Below are 21225 nucleotides of genomic sequence, written 5' to 3' on the forward strand. Positions count from 1 at the left end.
GTGGAATTTGTTTAATTTGAGTCACGTACAGGATGGATTTTTCCTCTGTCACCCACTGGGAAGTGAGTTTTACTGTGACCTACAGGAGCTCAAAGTATTTATTTTCAATAAATATATTTAAAATTGCTGCTTTTGTTTTATGAAATATTTTAAATATTTAATTGTTTATATTAATGTTTGATTTACCGGTTTTTTTTTATTAAATAAAGCGATACTTGGCAATATATTGGATACATTTATATACACAGGCGGTCTTTCCATAAAGCATAGACCATTGCCTGGAGTCTTGCACGCGAGGAGGCCTCATGTTTCTGGGTGGAGTTTTTTTTCCTCCCCTGATTCCTGAAGTTTTCATCCAAATCCAGCGACACAAACGCGTGTTTAAAAGGACTTGGATGGAAAAAGGAGGAGTCGAACCTGCAAACCATACCTGAACAATTTTTGCAGTGTTTCAGGGCGCATTATCCTGCTGAAGAGACCACTGCCATCAGGGAATACCGTTGCCATGATGAGGTGTACTTGGCCTGAAACAATGTTTAGGTAGGCGGTACGTGTCAAAGCAACACCCACATGAATGCCAGGACCCAAGGTTTCCCAGCAGAACATTGCCCAGAGCATCACCCTGCCTCCACCAGCTTGCCTTCTTCCCATAATGCATCCTGGTGCCATCTCTTCCCCAGGTAAACAACACACGCACCCGGCCATCCACATGATGTAGAAGAAAACATGATTCATCAGACCAGGCCACCTTCTTCCATTGCTCCATGGTCCAGTTCTGACGCTCACGTGTCCATTGAAGGAGCTTTCAGTGGTGGACAGGGGTCAGCATGGACACTCTGACCGGTCTGCGGCTACGCAGCCTCATACACAGCAAGCTGTGATGCACTGTGTGTTCTGACACCTTTCTATCATAAACAGCATTTACTTTTTCAGCAATTTGTGGAACAGAAGCCCTTCTGTAGGATCGGACCAGATGGGTTAGACTTGGCTACCCACATGCATCAATGAGCCTTGGGCACCCATGACCCTGTCACCAGTTGTCCTTCTTGGACCACTTTTGGGAGGTACTAACCACTGCATAACAGGAACACCCCACCAGACCTGTTTTGTAGATGCTCTGACCCAGTCGTCTACTCATCACAATTTGGTCCTTGTCAGTCACTCAGATCCTTACGCTTATCAATTTTTCCTGCTTCCAACACATCACCTTCAAGAACGGACTGTTCACTTGCTGCCTAATATATCCCACCCCTTGACAGGTGCCATTGGAACGAGATGAACAATGTTATTCACTTCGCCTGTCAGTGGTTTTAACACTGGCAGATCGGTGTATACTTGTTGTCATATTTGATATACACTTTTAAACACAATTTTATTATAAAGTAAGGTATAAAATATTAAGTTATCATACACTGCTTTAAACCAGTAAATATTCATCCTGAAATATTGTTTAAAAAACAAAAAGGTTTTAGAATTGAAAGCCCCTCGACTGCCTGCAGTGCACAAATAATCCACGAGAGGGCAAAAGACAGATCTCAGCTTGTATACAACAGGTTTTTCCAGGGAAGTATCAGGATGATCATGTTAAAGGCGTAGACCAGACTCATGTTTCGGATATGATATGGAATGTATCCTCAGTAACATCCAGGCAATTAAATATAAATATATAATCTCCAGGATTACTGTCAAAAAGAGAAAATCAATTCTTAACTGTCCTGCATGTCATTTCATTGCCTCAATAATGATGAACTAATAATCACTTCAAGATGTAAAATATTTTTATTTTTTTGTAAATGATTCTAAATTCACAACTTATTTTTTTCCAAAAACAAAAAGAGATACAATATTAGATCACTTTTTTCAAAAAAAGGCTTCATGTGTCCAACAATAGATTCTAACTGTACATATCAGGAAACCAATCAGTGGCTTGTTAGGGGTTAAATGTACAAGGACTGGGAGGCGGTGGAAGTTAAATATGTACAGGAGGAGGAGGCCACGTTACAACAGCTCCATGGACAACCCACTGGTGAGTATGTGCACAAAACTAAAAAAAAACAAAAAAAAAAACCGCAAAAACAAAACAGAAATGCTACCAGTTTATTCCAGGCGAGAGACGCCATATTGGTTCTAGAGCGCTGATCCAAAACACGGCCACACTCAAATAATACAGTTAAAAAAAAAAAACACAATCAGACAAACAGCAACAGATCAGTGTGTGGCCGTGTCGCGGTTTCAGACTTTTTAATCCCACTGATCAAGGCCTTTGACGGGCAGGAAGAGGCGGAGACTAAGCAAGCAAAGAAACATCCAATCAGACGGACAGGAAGTCGGGCGGGGCTGCGTGTGAAAGGGGCAAAGGCTGCCAGAAGGGGGGGGGGGGGAGAAACCTCAACAGAAGTCAGACAAACTTCTTTTCAAGTGAGTGGTCAGAATATTTTTTTCTTTTCATTAAAAAAAAAAAAAAAAAAAAAAAAAGTAAATGGAACAAAAATAATCTGCTTCCTTCTGCTTCTATAAACATTCTGTACACATTTACACGGGAAGGAACACACACACAGCTACCGGGCCGAGGGAGGAAGAGGAGGGCGGTGGTGATGAAGCTGAAGGCGTTAAGGTAGCTCTTGGTGGAGGATTCTCTTGTCGTTCGTTACAGATATGTACAACTCTTGCCACCAAACTTCCTGCAGTTTAGAAAATAGCTCCGTTCAGTAATAAATACAAAAAGATCTCTTATTTTACAGAAAAGAAAAGAGAAGAAAAAAAAAAAAAAAAAAAAAGACATGGAATCAAGTATTTTTCAACGGGGTTTTGTTTTCCTCCAGGTGATTAGTGCAAGTTAATAATTCTCCCTTTCAGACGAACATTCTGCAGCTTGGGTCCCGTCTCTATATCCCATAAAAATCCCTCTGGGACTTATAAGGGGGGACCAGCCCCCTTCAAAGGTGCGAACGTTAAGGCGGCAGCCATCGGTGACCCCTCCCCGCCGTCCCGCGCCAGACCTCCGACGGGTGACCTCCGACCCCCGACACTCGACAGAACGTCCGAAAACGGAGAAGAAGAAACCCCGCCCAGCTCCATGTGATTATAATCATTAGAATTAATATTATTATTATTATTATTATTGTGACGTGATCAAAAAGTGAATCTGCCCTGAACACAGCACCAAGACGAAGAGCTGCCGATCACACTAGCAACAGGAATGCACCTGGGAGTGTGTGTGTGTGTGTGTGTGTGTGTGTGTGTGTGTGTCGAGGTGTGCGTCAGTTCATCCATTTGCGACAGTTGAACGCTCCACAGTGACAGGGGATCTTGTGTTGATCGTCTTCCAGGTCGAACTTGTAGTCGTAGCACAGCTGAGGGAGAGGGCGAGAGAGCGAGAGAGAAGTTGGTGAACATCAATAGCGTTTCACTTCAAATTAAAGTGGCAATCCGAGTATTTTCTATAAAAAAATGTATATTATAATGTCTAATTTATCTGGTACTTTAGAAGAAACATCCTTTCAATTTATTTTTGGTTATATATGTGCTCCTCTCTATGCTCTTTCTGTGTGGTCGGTGAACCGTCCGCACGGAGGAACGTTCACAAAAAAAAGAACAAAATATCTCCACCACCTCAAATCACCGAGAACATACAACGGGATGGAGGTGTAAAAAAAAAAAAACCCAAAACAAACCCCAAAAAACCCACGCTGCAGTTTCTAATGGAATGGACTTAACGCAACATAATCCACCCAACACAGACGACCTCACGGATTTTGGGTTTAACCAGTTATCAAATATTACGGGCTGTTCCTCGTGGTGGTGTGACGGGTTGCTAAATGGCGGATGGGCGGCTCTACCTCCTCTCCTCTCTGGATGCGTCGGCAGGAGCTGATGATGATCTTGTTCTCCCGCTCCACGGTGACAACCTCCGTGATGCAGTTGGGAGCGCAAGAGTGGTTGATGTACCTGGAGCCAGACATTAGTCATCAATACCCCATCTACATGGTCACGTCACGATGATGACATCATCGTCTGATCAGCCATTATTGGAGATCAATTTTATTTTTGTGAAATCGCCATGATTGCACAATCGTGCTTCGATCCAAATGTAAGTTGGATTTGAAATATTTTACGCTTTCTCCCGAGATAATCTTTATCAGTCTACAGTATATTTCAAAGTATATATAAAAATAGATAAATATAATACATGTGTAAAAAAATAAAATAATGAGATTGGAGTGATTCCTTCCATTTAAAGATATTTTAATTTGTTAAATCTATATTTTTATTGTTTTTTTCAACGTTTCCTATTAAAATGTATTCTCAATTTCTCAAGTCAAATACCGTGTTGACACCACAATTAGCAGGTATACTCATCTAATCGCCTATTTTTCGCGGGTTTAGCCACGTTTAAAAAGCGCGGGTAAAACCCGTCAAAAATAGGCGATTAGATCCTTTTCCATTGCCAGGAGAGAAGTATGCCTTTCTTTATTTTTTTTCCCGGTGCGTCACGTTCGACATCACCGCCACACCGAAAAAGGGGCGTGTCATGGTTCCAGTATGACTGGGGAGAACGCAGTAGAAGCAGCACGGAGAATCCACAAATATGAAATGATGGAATGATACAGGGATGTTCCTGTCAATTTACGCCATTGTCCGGAGCTTCCACACGCGTCGAATAAAAGTGTAAAGTAAAGTGGCCAAAATGAGCGGGTCGACCCGAGTGTCGAGTTTACATCACAGCTGAACGGAGCTGGAGCCAATAAAAACCCGGGGTTTTACCTTTCCCACTGATGACAAATGCCAGATGTTAGTTAGCGGGTGTTACTGGGTTATTGGTGCCTTGGGAAAGTGGTGAAAGAAACCTAAAAATGTAGGTTTTAACAAGTCATTTATTAAAGTGGGGGAAACTGGTCCTTCCCAGTATAACAAGTCCAGAACCAATCCAGTCCAGTCAGAAGCTCAGTACCTCGCTGGGCCTCCGGTGATGGTGGCGTCGATCACAAAGTCGTTGTCGATTCTGAACATGTAGACCCCTCGATTCTACAACACGGACACAAAAAAGGAGAAGACATTTTTTCATTGTGCGATCATTTGGAGCGTTTTTATTTGCGGTTTGCGTGTATTTGAACGGACTGTTCAGTGGGTTGTGCTATAGGAATTCTGTATTTCTGTGTATCCTCAATTGAACTTATGACGTATTGTGACATTATGCCCTAACGTGTACGTGCAGGACAACATGGACAACATGTCCGCAAGTGGCGACATGCAGGAACATGTGCACAACTGGTCACAAAAGGACACATGGATCACAAAGAACTGTTTCCAACCAGAGGTGCTCCACCAAGCCGATGATGCAACAAGAGTCTCCATCCTATAAATAGTCTCGGCTCTCTAGAGAGAGCTGATCATTTGCTGTTGCTTTGTTAATGCTCCTCTGGTACCAGATTAAATACTTTATTAACCTAAAGTACAGTCGTCGATTTCCTCTGTAACGGTTTAGTCCGTCCACAACAATGTTCACAGCTGTTAAACTTTTAACAGGTTGTTTACCTGAGACTCGTACAGACGCTCCTTGCGGTTGGCGACTTCGCTCCTGATGATGGTTCCGATGTACTCGATGACCATAGTGCACTTCTCTATGTCTCTGGCCGCGTACAGACCCAGCCCCTACACACACACACACACACACACACACACACACACACACACACACACACACACACACACACACACACACACACACACACACACACACACACACACACCAACAAAATATGGGTGTTTTTCAAGTTCAGATATTTCGCTTTTCCATTTACCGTAATAGTGTTCAGTGTGTTTTACTATACTTGTGAGGACCGCCTCCAAATTGAGTTTTTTTTTGGTGTAGGAGTGCACCACAAACATCAGAATCAGAATAGTCTTTATTGCCCAGTAAGTTTACACGAACAAGGAATTTTTCTTGATGCTCGGTGCATACATGAAACATAAATGTAAACTGGGTAAAATGGGTCCTCACTTACCAGATGTATTTACTTGGACCTCACTTTGATACCAGTACAAGAATGTGTGCTTGTGTGTGTGTGTGCGTGCGTTGCATGTCTCACCTGGATGCCGGAGCGAGCCAGGTAAACGTTGGTCTTCCACTCGGACTTCATGCGGCGGTACTGGGCGGACTTGGAGTGGCGTCCCTGCGGCGCGCCAGCCACCGTCTCCCCAGGAGAGAGAGAGATGACGCCCGGAACCAAACCCACGATGGCACCGACCGAACCCTGACACCGGGGAGCGACGCTGGTCAGCAGGTTGGATCTGGAGAGGGAGGTTATCTATAAGTGCACGTTTACACACAGTATGTCCTCTATATGTCTATCTCCTCACCTGTATTTATATACGTGTATTCAGTTAGTATGTATGAGTTTTTTCTTTGAAGTTTTCTTCACTTATCTGCATATATTTCAAAACTGCAACATTAAGATTTTTTGTTTACATTTGACATTATTTGCTTCACTTTTTGTCTCAAATTGGATTCGGGGAATGTAAGCCTGTGTTTCGCATGCCAATGAAGGCCCTTGAATCGAAACAGAATTGAATTAACAGAGAGGGGAGAGATGGATTGAGAGAGACAGAGTGAGAGAGATGGAGAGAGAATGATAGGAAGGGAGGGGGGGTAGAAAGGGAGGGAAATAGCTATAGAAAGGGGGGAGAGAGGGAGATGGAGGGAGAGGACAGAGTGAGAGGAGTTTGTAAATCAGCTTCTACTAAAGCAGTACAAGATGTCAAAGTAAATTAGAAAGAGCAGCACATGAAAGCATGAATGAATTATGAATGACATTAATATCATAACAAATGATTATTTTATGTACTGAAGCGGTTTCTGTTCAGTGTGTGTGTGGTCGCGGTACCTCTTGGTCTGACACACTTTGAGTTCGGATCGGGCCGAACCAGACGGGTTGAAGGCCAGGGGCCACTCCATCAGGGGGTTCCGACCGTAGCGGAAGGTGTAGCGCTCACAGGCCTCCACGCCAGGCAGCTGCAAAACGCGCACGCACAGTTAAGAAATAAACTCATTGGTCATGTTAATAACAGTCTGTCTGTGTGCGTGTGTGTGTGTGTGTGTGTGTGGGTGGGTGTTTGTGTGTACTCACAGACTCTAGGATGCGGGTCACAGCGGAAGTGGTCAGTCCGAACAGATCCTCTCCTTTCAGGTAGATGGGGAACAGTTTGAGAGTTCCACACACCGTCCTCAGCTCTGCTACCGGCTCCAGGATCTGGTCCCAAACCGCTGCAGAGAGACGACAATATACATGTTTGGAACAGCGGTAGAATTTACACTCTTTTAGAATGGTCTGTTTTGAAATGTTTGACACAATAACAGATGTTTTGTTGGGGTCAATACAGTCTGTCACAATACGCTGCTGTACTATTCCTAAATAGAGATGTTTTCAGATGTCCTCAGAAACAAACCAACGGATGCAATACTCCATGTCAAAGCTGATGACAAAGACCAAGACAGGTATTTCTAGTTGGGTCTGAATCACAATGACCAAGGGGGGCAGTGAGTTCTGCCATCCATTCATAATAAATACATTTAAGTGCATGGATCTCTCGCTAGATCTCAAAGTCAGAGGTTACCTTTGGGATTGCTCGCTGTGAGGATGAGGTCATCGTGTCCCTTCTCCACCACCTTGACCTTGAAGAGCGGCTCTCCGTTACGCTCCTCGATGGAACACATGTACTTGCACCGCCTGCGACACAAGCATATTCGCATGTTAGCATGAAGACCCTCTGCCTGTCAGCGCACAACACAACTTCAAGTCAAAGTACCTGTTGCCGTCTCGCATGCTCCAGTAGATGCGGTTGGCCTGGTAACCCACGGGGAAGATGGCAGCATGGTTGTGGAAGGCCGCCATCTGCTGCGGGAGAAGCCTGCCGATGACGCGGAACACCAGGCTGCCGACCCGGAAGGTGTGCTGCCGCTCGCCGCGCTGCACGATGGCGGCGATCTGCCGCGCCTCATCGCGCTGCACGAAGACACGGCGGAACACGGCGAAGCAGCGCAGCTCCGAGTCGTACGGGTCGGGGTTGGGGCTGCGGGCGGGCGTGGAGGAGGGAGAGCAGCACGAGCCGGGGGAGCCGCCACCGGCCGAGGGGCGCTCCCCGCTCAGAAGCCCCGTCCTGGGCTTGTGGAGGTGACACAGCATGGTCTTGTCCTGGGGGTTAAAGGTGAAAGGTCAGCAGGGTGTGGGAGGATGCGTCGCTCCAAGGTGGCGCTGAATGCGTTTAGCTTGAGTGTCTATCCATCTATCCCTTTATCCATATCTCTATCATCCATCTATCCATCCCCTTTATCTATCCATCTAACCCTCCATTAATCCATATATCTCTCTACCTACTGCTTCATCCATCTATCCCTATATCTATCCCTCCATCGCTCCCCTCTATCCATCCACCCAACCCCCTCATCCCTGTGTTACTACCTTGAAGAAGGTGCAGTGTGCCTGCAGAGCGCAGGTGAAGTGGTAGGTGTTGGAGCATCGCAGGCGGTTGCAGCCGCTGGTGGCTCCAGTCTGCTGGCAGTGGGCGCAGCGCAGGGCAAGGCCCCTGCGCAGGGCCAGCTCCACGTTGATCAGGGCCCCCGCCTGCGTCTCATACACCTCACTGGACCACAGCGCACAGTTCAGGTGGACCTGCACACGCGCAATTTCAAGGAAAGATATTGATATTTTGAGTTAAAAAAACTACATTTTCAGATCACAATGACATTCCAATACTAATGCGTAAAGACTCCTCGGGAAGTTATGGTTTAGTTATCCAGCGAGGCACAATTTCTTATCTAAAATAATGATTATATGGATGAAAAATTTGACTTCAGTCAGACGAACCTCAGTGAGAGTCTTCATCATGGGATTTAAAATATGTGAACAAACACTAAAACAAAAGTTCTTGATGATTAGATAGTTATAATTACTCATTCATAACTATTTCGGCATGGCCGTAACTACAACAGACGCCAGTACAGCACAATAGAAGCCAGAGGACCAGACCATAGACCATAGATGCAGTAGACAATAATACAAGTCAGTATCATAATAGAAGCCACGGGATCACAATAGTACAAGACCACATAGGCGTAAACTACAATAGAAGCCGGACGGGGACAACAATAGAAGCCCATAGACCCACCCAGAGGTCCAGGTCCAGGTTCAGTAGTCTTGCCGGTCCGTCCGTCAGTCCGTCTCCCAGCTGGTGACAGAAGCAGCAGCGGCGCTGGTCCCTGGGCAGCGGGTCGGGTCGAAGACTCACGCCGAGCTTTTTTAAGAGCACGTCGATTTCCTCCTCCGTTGGCATGGAAACAGCCTCGTTGGTCACGCTGGGCCCCCTGGGTGAGAAAACAGAGCCGTGGTGAAAATCTAACGTTGGCAGTGTGACGCTACGCTGGCTAACGGGAGTAAATAGTAGTGTTGCTCATAACAGGGTTAAGCCAGAAAGTGTGCTGCAAGTGGACTCGTCTAAGCGAGGTAGGCTAACCCTTGCGCAGCCCGGCTAACCTCGGAAATGTGATGTGAACGTTCCAATGTCGCCATCGACAGCTCTTCATTCTTTTCCCGTGACGAGATGACGATGAGGAGGATGAGGAAGAGTCCTCTCCTCCGGGGACGGCACGGGGACGGGGCTTCAGCTTCACCGTAACCTGTCAATATAATCCATAAATCAATACAGACAATCACCTGGAAAATTGATATGCAACTCTCCATGCCACTAGTATGTAACACTACTATATTTAGTAGCTATATATAATTTTTTATCATGTATTAATTTCTAGATCACAGCCACTCACCTTCAGGCTGTCTGTTTTGGGGGTGTTGTCCATGGTGAGAGCTGAGGCGAGAGGGAAGGAGAGAGGGGGCGAGGAGGAGGCAGCGGCGGCGGCGGGGGAGGAAGAGGAAGACGGCAGAGGCAGGCAGTGGACGGCGATGGCAGACATGTTATTGGTGTACTGGTGCTGAGTTCTACTGGAGGGAGACCCAGCCCCCTTCTCCTCTGGAAGGATTAGTGGAACCACAGGCTGCGGAGAGAGAAGCGGATACCGTTTGTACAGACATCAAGTGTTATCTAACACTATCGACAGTTTCGGGAAAGGTGGACGCCACCACCAAACAATGGAAACAGCATATAGAGGAGGACATGGATGACAAATACACTGAAGGGATATTTCTGTGCCGGATAAAAAAATATTGGATAATGTACAGTTGCACAACAGGCTGACATAGGCATCTGAGCTGCCAATGGGGATCGTGGAAAATATGATAGAGGAAGCTAAAAACTATTTTGTGTCTGTCGGGTGGACGTTGTGCGTTTGTACCTTTGCGTCGGATGGTTGCTTTTGTAAAGCAGAGCAGTAGAGCGCAGAGCAGTTGGTGCTGCAAAACACCAGATCCGTTCGTCCTCTGGACTGACCTTCCTAAAACATACAATTAAACAAAATAAACCAGTTATTTTCACAATAGCTATAATTCCCAAACCATCTTCATAACATGGCTAATGTTTACAGAAATACAACTATCTATACACTATTCATCTATCCATCAATATGTCTCACTTGATTGATTCACCTACTTTAGATAAAGACAGGTTCCTATAGTTTAAAAATACATGTTGAATATTGGACTGTGTGTAAGTGTTGGTTATATTATATAGTATATTTTTGTACCAGTTTCGAGTCCTTTGTGGCCACGTGAACAACATTTCCCATTAGCGGTGACTTGCATTGAGTGCAGCACTGCGGCCTGGGGCCAGCGCTGCCATCCATTCTCACGCCTGGATGATAAAAAATTAAATAAAATAGATAAAAACGTCATATTGGAGGGAAACAAACTAACAAAATAAATATGGAAATAAACACAAACATGACAAAAAAATGTAGCTGCATACTGACCATTATTATTGGGGGTTCCCGTCAATCCAGGTGGTCTGAGCAGTTTGCCACCCGCCTGGTTAGAGCCTAAGGCTGGCTGCCTGATCACATCTGCAACCTGAACACACACATGAATGGACGGGAGTAAATACAGAGGATGGAAAGAAAGGGAAGATAATCATTGCAGGACTCTAACCCAAAATAGCTTAAAGCAGCATTATGAAACCTTTGGCATTTGTGCCATGACAGTTTCTGAGTGCAATTTAACTTTTACAACACTGAAGTAAAACTGTGTCCTGAGTCACAAAATAATTTATTTTACCGGACAATTTCAACCTTATAGGTCACAAACGCATATATATTGTACACCGAGGTTACAGCGTCTCTTGGAAGGACGGGGGCTCCTGCTACCGGTGTAGGTATCAGGTGTACTCGGCCTGGCAGATTGGCTCGCTAGTGAGAGGGTGACGCAAACACCGTGGCACAATGAAAGTGAGGGTGAGGGTGCCAGGCGCTCCACCGGGCCGTCTTGCCCGCGCCGTCGGGGAGGTGGAGCGGCTACGTTTTGTATGAGCACTATTACCTGACATTCTGACAGGCAAGTTTATAAATTATTGTTTTTAAAAATAAATGTTACCAGGCCAAAAAAAACGTTTATTACCGGATAACGGAAACCCTGAGCCCGACATCAAGCAAGTGACTTAGTGCCGTAAAGTGTAATGCACTCTTCCCGCGGGTTTCGAACCCAATCACAGGCATTCAGGTGGGGGGAAGGGAAAGAAAGAGGTGATATAGAGGTAATACAAGTCAGTGTAGCATCAAAATGATTGAGAATGAAGCTGTTAGTTTATATAATGAGGTGAAAAAGTTACATTGTGTTGCTTTAAAAGACACGACTTCCTTCTGGGTTCTTTGTGCGTCTGACAAATGATAACAGTATTAAAACATTTCTGTCAAACAAAGTATAATGATGATCTGTTATTGTGGTTTGAACCTGTATCATAGGGACTCTGATGCCAGCCAGCAGGGACAGGGAGCTGCGGTCGGGTCCGGGGAGTTGGCTCAAGGGCCCGGGTGGTAGGTGGCTGAGCTGGTAGCTGGCTGGCACGGGCACGCGGAGCAAGTCGGCTACGGCCACCATGATGCGAGGAATGTTCTGGAAAGATGGGAGACAATCAGATAAAAGAAATGTTCAAATCAATATTCTGTGACCATATAATAAGAGGTCAGCAGCCAGCAAGTTCAATCTTCAGATGCAGCCAATGAACAATAATAATCTCTTGAATCCATCTGGAGGATTTATTATTATAATTTTTTTTTAAAGGACCAGTGTTTACCTGAGCAGCCATTGGGTTCAGTGTTATGGCGATGGAAACCAGGCCAGCATTGGAACAGGACGGTGGCCCCTGATGGCCGGGCTCTGCCTTGATTTCTTGCTTCACTGCAGAGCCTGGACACACACACACACACACACACACACACACACACACACACACACACACACACACACACACACACACACACACACACACACACACACACACACACACACACACACACACAGTGATAAGTCCCTTTAAGTGTGGAAAATTTGTTTGTGTACTCCTGAAGCAAAATTGCAGTATTTTTTAACCTAAGCCCTGGAGACGTGCGATCTGTGGGAGCCAACCCGAGTGTTTGCCATCAGATTCTCTTCAACTGATCCAGTATTGAGGGAATAGCTTCATACACATGTTACACAACCAGTTACTTCACCACACCTCATGAAATTGCCATTCTGAGACGCTTACCTTTGCCCCACGAGCAAGGCATGATGGGTATTGTAGGCGAGGGGCAGGGCGATGGAGGTTCCAGTTTGATGTGGGAGAGGTCGGGATAGCGGCTGACTTCCCCGTCCACCTCGCTCTCTGGAGAGGACGAGGGTACAAAGCCCTCTGGACTCTCCCGGTTCTTGTCTCTGTCTGCAGGCGCTTCCTGGACCCTGAAACCAAACAAATACATATGTGTGTGTGTGTGTGTGTGTGTGTGTGTGTGTATATATATATATATATATATTTAAATAAATATGTCTGACGGGTCAATTTGAGGATGGGGGGCGGGGGTGTCTTCCTCTTATCCTCTTACCTCAGCTCCTCCTGGTTGTTGTGTGGTGGAGTGGGGAGGGAGGCAGGAACATCCACCATCTTGGAGGCATTGTTCAGACCGAGAAGCTCCTCCCCCTTCTGCTTGAGCCCAGAAACTCCTTTCACTGGAAGAGAAACATTAAGTTATTTAATGGATAGTTAGGGACGTGCAAATCTATCTTTTTTTTAAGTTTATGAGTTGATGTGTTGTTCATGAAAATCAAATTGAAAAGATAAAATATTACACAGGCATACGAGCTTGAATGTTATTCTCCCTTGTAAGTCGCTTTGGATAAAGCGTCTGCTAAATGACTAAATGTAAATGTAAATGTAAATACAAGCATTCATGACGCAAGAAATGTAAGGCTGAAATACATATACATACATAATTCTTTGATACATTATGATGCAAATTGGTTTCAATTTCAATATTTGTCTGTCTATAAACCACTTGACAGTATTAATACTTGGCGGTATTATTGAAGCTCTTACCCTCCTGCTCTCTGAGCGCTGCTGTTTTCCTGGCCAGCTCCTCCGTGGTGGCGAAGCCGTTGACCATCTTGTGTCGAGCCACAGGCGGGGGGGTGGGAGGCAGGGAAGCCGGGGGTGTCGGTGGGTTGCTGAGGTTGTTCTGCTGGGGAGAGGACGGACAACACTACACTCAGCCAGAGGTTCCTAGTGTCTACTGGAGTTCAGTTTAAGACCATCACAGTACCGTTTGAAACAGCTTTGTGTCTCATATAATCATCACTGAATTATTCTATTGTAGTACATTTTACATAACAAGTGTTGTGTTTTACGCAGTACTAAAGTACAAGTAGTACTGGCGCACCTTGTATATGAGCTGTGAGTAGTAGTCTGCGACTCCATCCAGAGAGGCGTTGCCGAAGGAGCCAGTGAGCTGGCTGTCTCTGTCCAGGGCAGAGGTGCCGTAGGGGGGGAAGAGCGTCATGTTGACCCCCATCACTGGCTCCATGAGGGGCAGCAGAGACAGCTGCTGCAGAGACAAATCAAATCGAAACACAGGAATAAAATAAACAAATTAAAAAATTTAAAACACATGCGTTCTTCAAAGGTTACATACACATTACTAACAGAATGTACAAAGTGCCAACAGATAAGAGATGGGAATATAAACAGGAACTTTTTAATACCACTTAGAGTGAAAGGTAATGCCAACTTCACGTCCATACTGACAAAAGTATGATGGATATTACGGAAAATCAGTATGGATTTTCATCCCTCGAAAAAAGATATTTACCAAGTACTTGAATTTAAAAAAACATTTTATTATAATACTCACATTTATATTAAATACACAACAGCTTTGTGAGGTGTGTGTGTATTCTAATAACATAAAATTGTATGCATTATGTGCCCACACCCTTCACCACGGCCTCACATAGAGCCTTTTGGTCACAAAAGCTCCTATTTGGAATGAAGCAACTTTGCACATTTGCACAACTGTTTTCAATAGTAAGAAAAATAAAATAAAATAAATAACAATAATTATAATAGCAAGTTGCAATGCACAGGGTCCAAGTTAGTCACAGCAATTGAAACAATGTGAAAACAAGCTAAAAACTGAAATAAATGATAACTAACGTACTACTACTACACAATCTAAACCTCATTAACTACAAATAATGTTAACTTCAAACTCTTGCGATACATTTCACAGCTTCAAAGCTTATTTTTGTTTGAAATGTCACTAAAATCCCAATTAATATGAAATTACATAAATTTATGTTTTACTAATCGACACTTCGATAAACTGCACTGTCCCTTTAAAAGTTTAAGTCGCCACTTGATGATGTCGTCCCTCTGCTGCACCGTGGTGGCAATGCGGATACAGAAAAACACACTAAACGCAGGGAACTTGCATGTAAACAAGTGTGGACCAAACCAGATGTTGTTTACGACGTTACAGTGTTTTATTTAATCCTACGAAAGCACAAGAACATTTTTTTAAGACCTTTGTAAACAAAATTCAATACTTTTAAGGCCTGATTTTTGGAATATTAAATTCAATGCTTTTAAAAAATACTTTTAAGACCCCGTGGGTACCCTGTATAAAATATGTAATATAGTACAGGGTGGGTTGGTTACTAAAAAAAAAAAAAAAGTGTTTTCGGAAACTTTTAGAGACAACACATTATTGAGTGCACAGCGTGCTTTGGGAAACACTAAGACTCACTGACACGGGGAGGACAGTACCTGTTTGACTTGTGTCATGAGTGTGTCGGTGTTGGAGGAGTAGAGCGCGTCGTCTTCCTCGTCTCTCCTTCTCCTCTTGGTTTTAGTGGGAGCTTTGTCCACTCTGGGCAGCCTCTTGCAGCGCTGCTGTTTCCTCTTCACGCTGTCCAGCAGCTCACCGCTCTCCAGCACCTGACACACACACACACACACACACACACACACACACACACACACACACACACACACACACACACACACACACACACACACACACACACACAGAGAGAGAGAGATGAAATAACACCCTCACCCAGTCAAGTTATTTCCAATTACAGGGCTTGACGAGATGCCAACTGGCTGTTACGGTGATTGCATTTTCCTGCCACAAAAGTGATTGCCAGGAGGTATTCTCAGCTTCTCCCAGTGAGCTCCACCCTCCATTTTGTCAATATGGGACATAATATACAAACACCAATGCATTATGGGATAATTACCATATATATTGAACATATGCATTCCAAAGGTGTCAAGTTATCTAGGTATTCTAGTATTAAAGCCATAACTGTACATTTTTATTCATATGTAGAATTGTGATATATGTTGACAGTATATTGTTTATATCATGTATGCTTTTTTATTTTTTGCAATTGGCACTTAATGCAGCCCTGACTTCTTCCTCACCATGCTGCCACTGTTATGGGAGCCGGGCCGGACGAGCCCCTCCTCTTCCTCGGAGCGCACACTCTCGCTGGAGAGCTGCCGGCAGGCGGCGAGGGCCTGGTTGCCAGGTGATGGAGTGGTTGCCGGTGAGGTCTTGTCCTTCAGCAGGTGTCGCAGTAACTCCTTTCCTGCGTCTCCTCCGTGGACAGGAGACGAGGAGATCCGCTGACTCCCTCCTGCCTCCAGCTTCAACATTCCTCCTCCACAAGCTCCACCCTCCACGCGCTCCTCCTGGAAGAGTTTGTGCGACACAAGCATGATTAGAACTGGGTGACAGTGACAAATATCAAATAACAATCTAATCTGATACAACAAAGTGCTGTTGAAAGCTATCTTTCTAACAGCATTACTTAAAACGTTATTAACCCAATATGCCAAGCACCACATAACAACAAATAATGTTATCTTGTTTCCTTTAAGGTTAGGTTTTTTTATGGTTGTGCACTAGGGTTGCCGCCATTACTGGTGTGACACGGTGTTCAGACAGATTACATTATCTGCCCACCGCAACCAATGTCCTTTTGCCTTTTTTTATTTTATAGAAATAAAACCAAAACAAAAACATTTCGTTAATTTCCGCGTATCAGCGCCAACATTTATCAAATGAAGAAAAAAAATAATTTGTAGAATACGAAGCGTGTTATCAGCACTCAGTTTGACTCTACAAAACTGAAAGTCAGTGTCTGCTTGTGAGTGCAGCAGAGTTGCAGCAGTCTGCTAATCACAGGAGGAGAGGAGAGAAGGCTATAGGGGACCTTTGATCAGGTATAGATCTGGACCTGTCTCCTTCTTAGCACCCGTGCGTAACGGAGGAACTCTGCACGCCCCAAGAAGTGGTAGGAAATAGAGTAAATTAAATACATCAACAATAAAAACACACTGCCGGTGTGCCACAGCTCCGATCTGTTTTTCCCTGTTCTGTATTTGAGGCAGGCTTTTATTTGTTTGTGTAGACCACATCCCCAGCATTTTTAGGCCTGGTTTTTATCTGACTACCAGTGAAAATGCATATGTTGAAATTAAGACCAAAACTTTGAAGGCCTCATATTTATAAAAGTAACTTGAAGACATTTTAAGGACCTATGGAACAGCTGTGCTGGTGTTTTCGGTCTGGTCTCCTCACCTTGACCTCCATGGGAGCTCGGTTTAAGATGCTTCCCTCTTGAGCTGCTTGGGCGGCTGCGAGCCGTCTCTCCAGCTCTGTTGATGGAACCAAACTGGAGAGGGCTGAGCTTTGATGAAACAACAATTCTGATTGGTCAAGGGTTCCCCTTGTTGGGGTGGAACAGGAAGTGTCAGAGACGGCGGGAGTGGATGGAGCTGTGATGTCATCAGAGTAGGACGACAGCGGCGTCCTGGCTCCATCGTCCAAGTCTCTCTTCCTGCTCCTCTTCTTCTTTGGTTTCTCATCAGGGATGATGTCGGAGTAGAGCTGTGCCAGGGAGGTTGGGCCTCCTCCGGCAAAGGAGGGGTCTTGTCCGAAGGGAGGCAGATGAAGCTCCCCCACACAGGTACTTCCAGGCTGGGAAGGCCTCAACCCCGGTCCGCCTAACCCCGGTGGACGCACCTGTCCTGGGCCAGATGGTCCAGCAGGGCCCGGGTGTCTCGGTCTGGGCTGGAGGAGGGAACCAGCCATGTCATGCCCAGGTGGGGGCCTTAAACCCTGACCTGGGGGAGCGCCGTAGACCTGCTGCTGCTGCTGGGGAGTCGCTGAGCCTGGGGGGGACTGGAGGAAGTCCTGGGGCAGCTCCGAGCTGAAGAAGGGCATTTGGGAAAGGCCTGTCCCGCCAGGAGTTCCTCCTGAGCCAGCCTGGGAAACTGCAGCTCCAGGCCCAGCAGGGGGCCCAAGTTGAGGCACAGACACCAGTGAGGGACCTGTCCCGGATAAAGCCCCTGTGGTGGTCATGGCTCCTACTCCGATCCCGGGCCCCATGGTGGCCCCCAGAAGGTTCTGCTGCTCCAGCTCCAGTCTCTGCTGCAGAGCACGGTGGCGCTCCACCTGACAACAAATACACCACATTAATGCCATGACAACAGAAGTATCATCAAAACCATCAAACAGAACATGAACACCAAAAGCATAAGGACATACAAGAAAATGACACACGACCACCAAAACCGCACTAAACCAAATATGACTCATTCACACCAAACTGACGACAGCATGAAACCAGACTAACAACAGAACTCTTAATACCAAATTACTGGAAGTGCTGTTATTTTAACAACATGTTCTTAAAGTTCTACCTCCTGCATGAGCTGGACTCTCTGTCTCTCTTGTTGCTCTCGGAGTCTCTCTCTCCTTTCTCTCTCCTGGAAACCTTCACTGAACGGATTATTATCATCAAACTTCACCTGTAGGAGGAGGAGAAGTTACCTGTCTGTACAGTACTTCTGGGTGTAAACACACTACCGTCACTTGTCGAGAGCCTTAACATCTAACGGGTCCAGATACAGTACTAGAACCGGTGCTGAAAGATCTATTCTACTTTCTGCTAAAGTCTGATTTTAGGCATCAGCAAAGGAAATATTTAATATCTGAGTTTTATTATCTTAAACCAAAAGGAAATCCCCCCCACACACACACACTCACTCACACATACACGCACACAATATATAGTGATTAATGATGGGACAACAACTTGATACTCCAATTCGATTCAATTGTTTCTATTTCTGAATAGATTTAGAACATTTTGCTGTGCAATGCTGTGTTTAGAAGTTACGCAACCATTTTCCAATTAAATTAAATCTCATGCTACTCTGGGTGTCACATTTAATAATATCAGGATTTCTTTTTTTTTTATTTGAAGCGCTGGTTAAATAAAACTAAGAGTAAATAGAAAACTTTATTTTGAGATGAATTTAGCTTTTTTGTATTTCAGCTAATTATTTCACATATTTCTTGATGAAAATAAAAGTATTTAAAATGGTTTGATAATGTGATATTTATTTATTTATTTATTATTATTGTTTTGTTTTTTTTACAGAATTTGTTTGGTGAAATATTTTCATAGTGCACATCAGATGGTACACTCAAAACGTTGTGGCAATTCTCATTATTCATAAAATGTCAATATATATCAACATAGAATCATATTGTGACCCTTTTGTATAGAGATCTGCCCAACCTTGATTAATGAAAGAATGTCATAACGGTAAAAACATCGAAAGGAGGAAGTTTTAACCGTACCTGTGGAGCGCCAGCTCCGTTTTTCCCCGTCGCTCCACTAGAACTGCCGCCCGCCGGGGCCTGGGCCGCCGGGGTGAAGCCCGCAGGCGGAGCCCCGAGGCCGGGCACCATGGCCTGGGGTGGCTGGGCATGGGGCTGAGGGGGGTTAGTTACCCCAGGAGGCATCTGGGGAGGCATCTGGGAAGGCATCCTCGGCACCATGCCTTTTGGGTGCACTGCTCCAGCACTCCACCTGGCAGGTGCAGTTAGTACTGGTGGTGTGGCGGCACTGACTGGGTTTGGCTGAATGGGCATCATGGGCTGTCTCAGCATGCTCTGGGCAGGAGGGGGCGCTGCAGGGGGAACCGACGCAGGGGGAACCGACACAGGGGGAACGAGTACAGGGGGAACCTGTGCAGGGGGAACCAGTGCAGGGGGAACCAGCGCAGGGGGAACCAGCGCAGGGGGAACCAGCGCAGGTGGTTGCGGAAGCGGCAGCGCTCGCTGCTGCTGCTGCTGCTGCTGCTGCTTGGTCTTGTAGTCCTCGATCAGCTCTGCGTGATCTTTCTGCTGCTTACGGATCTAAACAGGACGAGAAGAGCAGGTCAGACAAGGAAAGGAGTGGAAAATAGAGGAAAAACGGTGAGGAGAGCCAAGGCGTAGATATTGGAGAAAATCAAGAGACATGCTCTCTTTTTGTTTACGTTGAGCTGTAGTTTGTCCTGATGCTTCTTGCTAATGGTTAAGTGTACCTGCTCCAGCTGTTTCTGCACTGCTCCCTGCTGCTGGGTGATGTTGCAAAGCTGCGTGGCGTCCTCCTCGGTGAAGGGTCGGCCAGCCTTCTTGGCGGTACGCTGTTTGGCCGACAGCGCCTTTTTTGCCTTCCTGTGACCTGCGATCTGCTGCTCCAGGTAACCCTGCTGCATCTGCAGAAGGCGCTGCGTCTCACCGAGCCACTCCTCGTACTGATGGCGCTCAGTCTCGTCTACATAAACAAGGAAGGATTCAATAAAATTGCCCAGTCTATCAGCATTTTACCAGGAATTATTTTGAATATTTCACAGTAACATGAACTCCGAACACAGATCTGGCCACAGAGTTCACATTCAAATGCCAAGTTAATACGCCAGGTCTGTGTTCCGATCTGACAGATACATACTGACAAATCCGGGGGCGAAACTGGGAGGGGTTGGTCTGGCCAACTGGGGGGTGAGTTTCCCATCCTGAGGGTGAAAGGAAAACCAAAATGTGAATCTGCTGATGTTGATAACCTTTCTGTTAACACTTTGAACTCAAGGGGGTTCAACCTACCTGTCCCAGAATCTGAGGTGGGACGGGAAGCTTCTCAGGAGCCTGAGCTGCTGGAGCCTGCTGGATCCTAAAAAACAAATTGACAAGCAAAAACTCAAGGGTTAACACAGGAAGCTGTGGAAGACAGGAAGCTGTGGAACTACCATTTTTATTATCAAAGCTTCTATATGGAGGCACTGTAAAATCAGCCAGGAAACAGACTAAATAGATGTTTGAGGGGGGAAAATAATAACCAATTTTAATAACAAATATATGACTACGAGGAAGCAAATGCACCAAATTGTCCAAGGCCTGACAACACCCTATGGGGTCTGGCACCCCAGGTTGGGAATCACTGGTTTTCGAGAATATATATGATGAATATATGATATGTGATGAAGGTGTGTGAGGATCCAAAACAGCTGTGAGAGCGGGGTTGAGGTGAGAACTTGTTACCTGTTGATAACCATGGGGTTCAGTCCTAGACTGCCCTGGGTCATGACCTTATTGATGCCCTGCAGAGCCACCATCTTGGCCTTCATGATAGGATCTGAGATGGAGTCAAACTCTACACACACACACACACACACACACACACACACACACACACACACACACACACACACACACACACACACACACACACACACACACACACACACACACACCCTTGTTAACATGTTATAGAAACAGCAGGTTTTATTTTATTCTGTGCACATGAGTTTGACTGTATTCTAATATCTATTACAATTTTACCAACTTTCAGGCTTTGTTATTACGCGTTAAGCTTGGGTGATTGTGCAAAATTTTAATTGTCCAATCGT

General features: G+C 45.4%; 1 protein-coding gene across 1 annotated transcript in view; it reads right to left on the bottom strand.

The window, feature by feature from the left end:
• Positions 1 to 1760: 1760 nt before the first annotated feature.
• The window catches only part of LOC307245016 (histone-lysine N-methyltransferase 2C-like), a gene marked incomplete at its 5' end in the record, with an annotated part of 68648 nt that continues 49183 nt past the window's right edge, over positions 1761 to 21225 (bottom strand). Inside the window, 31 exon segments of the mRNA XM_080020427.1 lie at positions 1761 to 3353; positions 3840 to 3948; positions 4952 to 5025; positions 5536 to 5652; positions 6090 to 6291; positions 6885 to 7012; positions 7128 to 7264; positions 7615 to 7727; positions 7807 to 8192; positions 8460 to 8669; positions 9166 to 9361; positions 9531 to 9673; positions 9821 to 10048; positions 10346 to 10444; positions 10694 to 10800; positions 10919 to 11015; positions 11892 to 12053; positions 12235 to 12347; positions 12688 to 12878; positions 13022 to 13145; positions 13513 to 13654; positions 13853 to 14017; positions 15238 to 15408; positions 15901 to 16170; positions 17063 to 17938; positions 18187 to 18294; positions 19133 to 19693; positions 19864 to 20096; positions 20271 to 20334; positions 20423 to 20489; positions 20858 to 20969. Of these exon segments, the coding sequence (XP_079876553.1) occupies positions 3261 to 3353; positions 3840 to 3948; positions 4952 to 5025; positions 5536 to 5652; positions 6090 to 6291; positions 6885 to 7012; positions 7128 to 7264; positions 7615 to 7727; positions 7807 to 8192; positions 8460 to 8669; positions 9166 to 9361; positions 9531 to 9673; positions 9821 to 10048; positions 10346 to 10444; positions 10694 to 10800; positions 10919 to 11015; positions 11892 to 12053; positions 12235 to 12347; positions 12688 to 12878; positions 13022 to 13145; positions 13513 to 13654; positions 13853 to 14017; positions 15238 to 15408; positions 15901 to 16170; positions 17063 to 17938; positions 18187 to 18294; positions 19133 to 19693; positions 19864 to 20096; positions 20271 to 20334; positions 20423 to 20489; positions 20858 to 20969 (5798 nt within the window). The 3' untranslated portion in view covers positions 1761 to 3260.

This window comes from Zeus faber (genome assembly GCF_960531495.2).
Source record: "Zeus faber genome assembly, chromosome: 19".
In the NCBI taxonomy this organism is placed as follows: domain Eukaryota; kingdom Metazoa; phylum Chordata; class Actinopteri; order Zeiformes; family Zeidae; genus Zeus; species Zeus faber.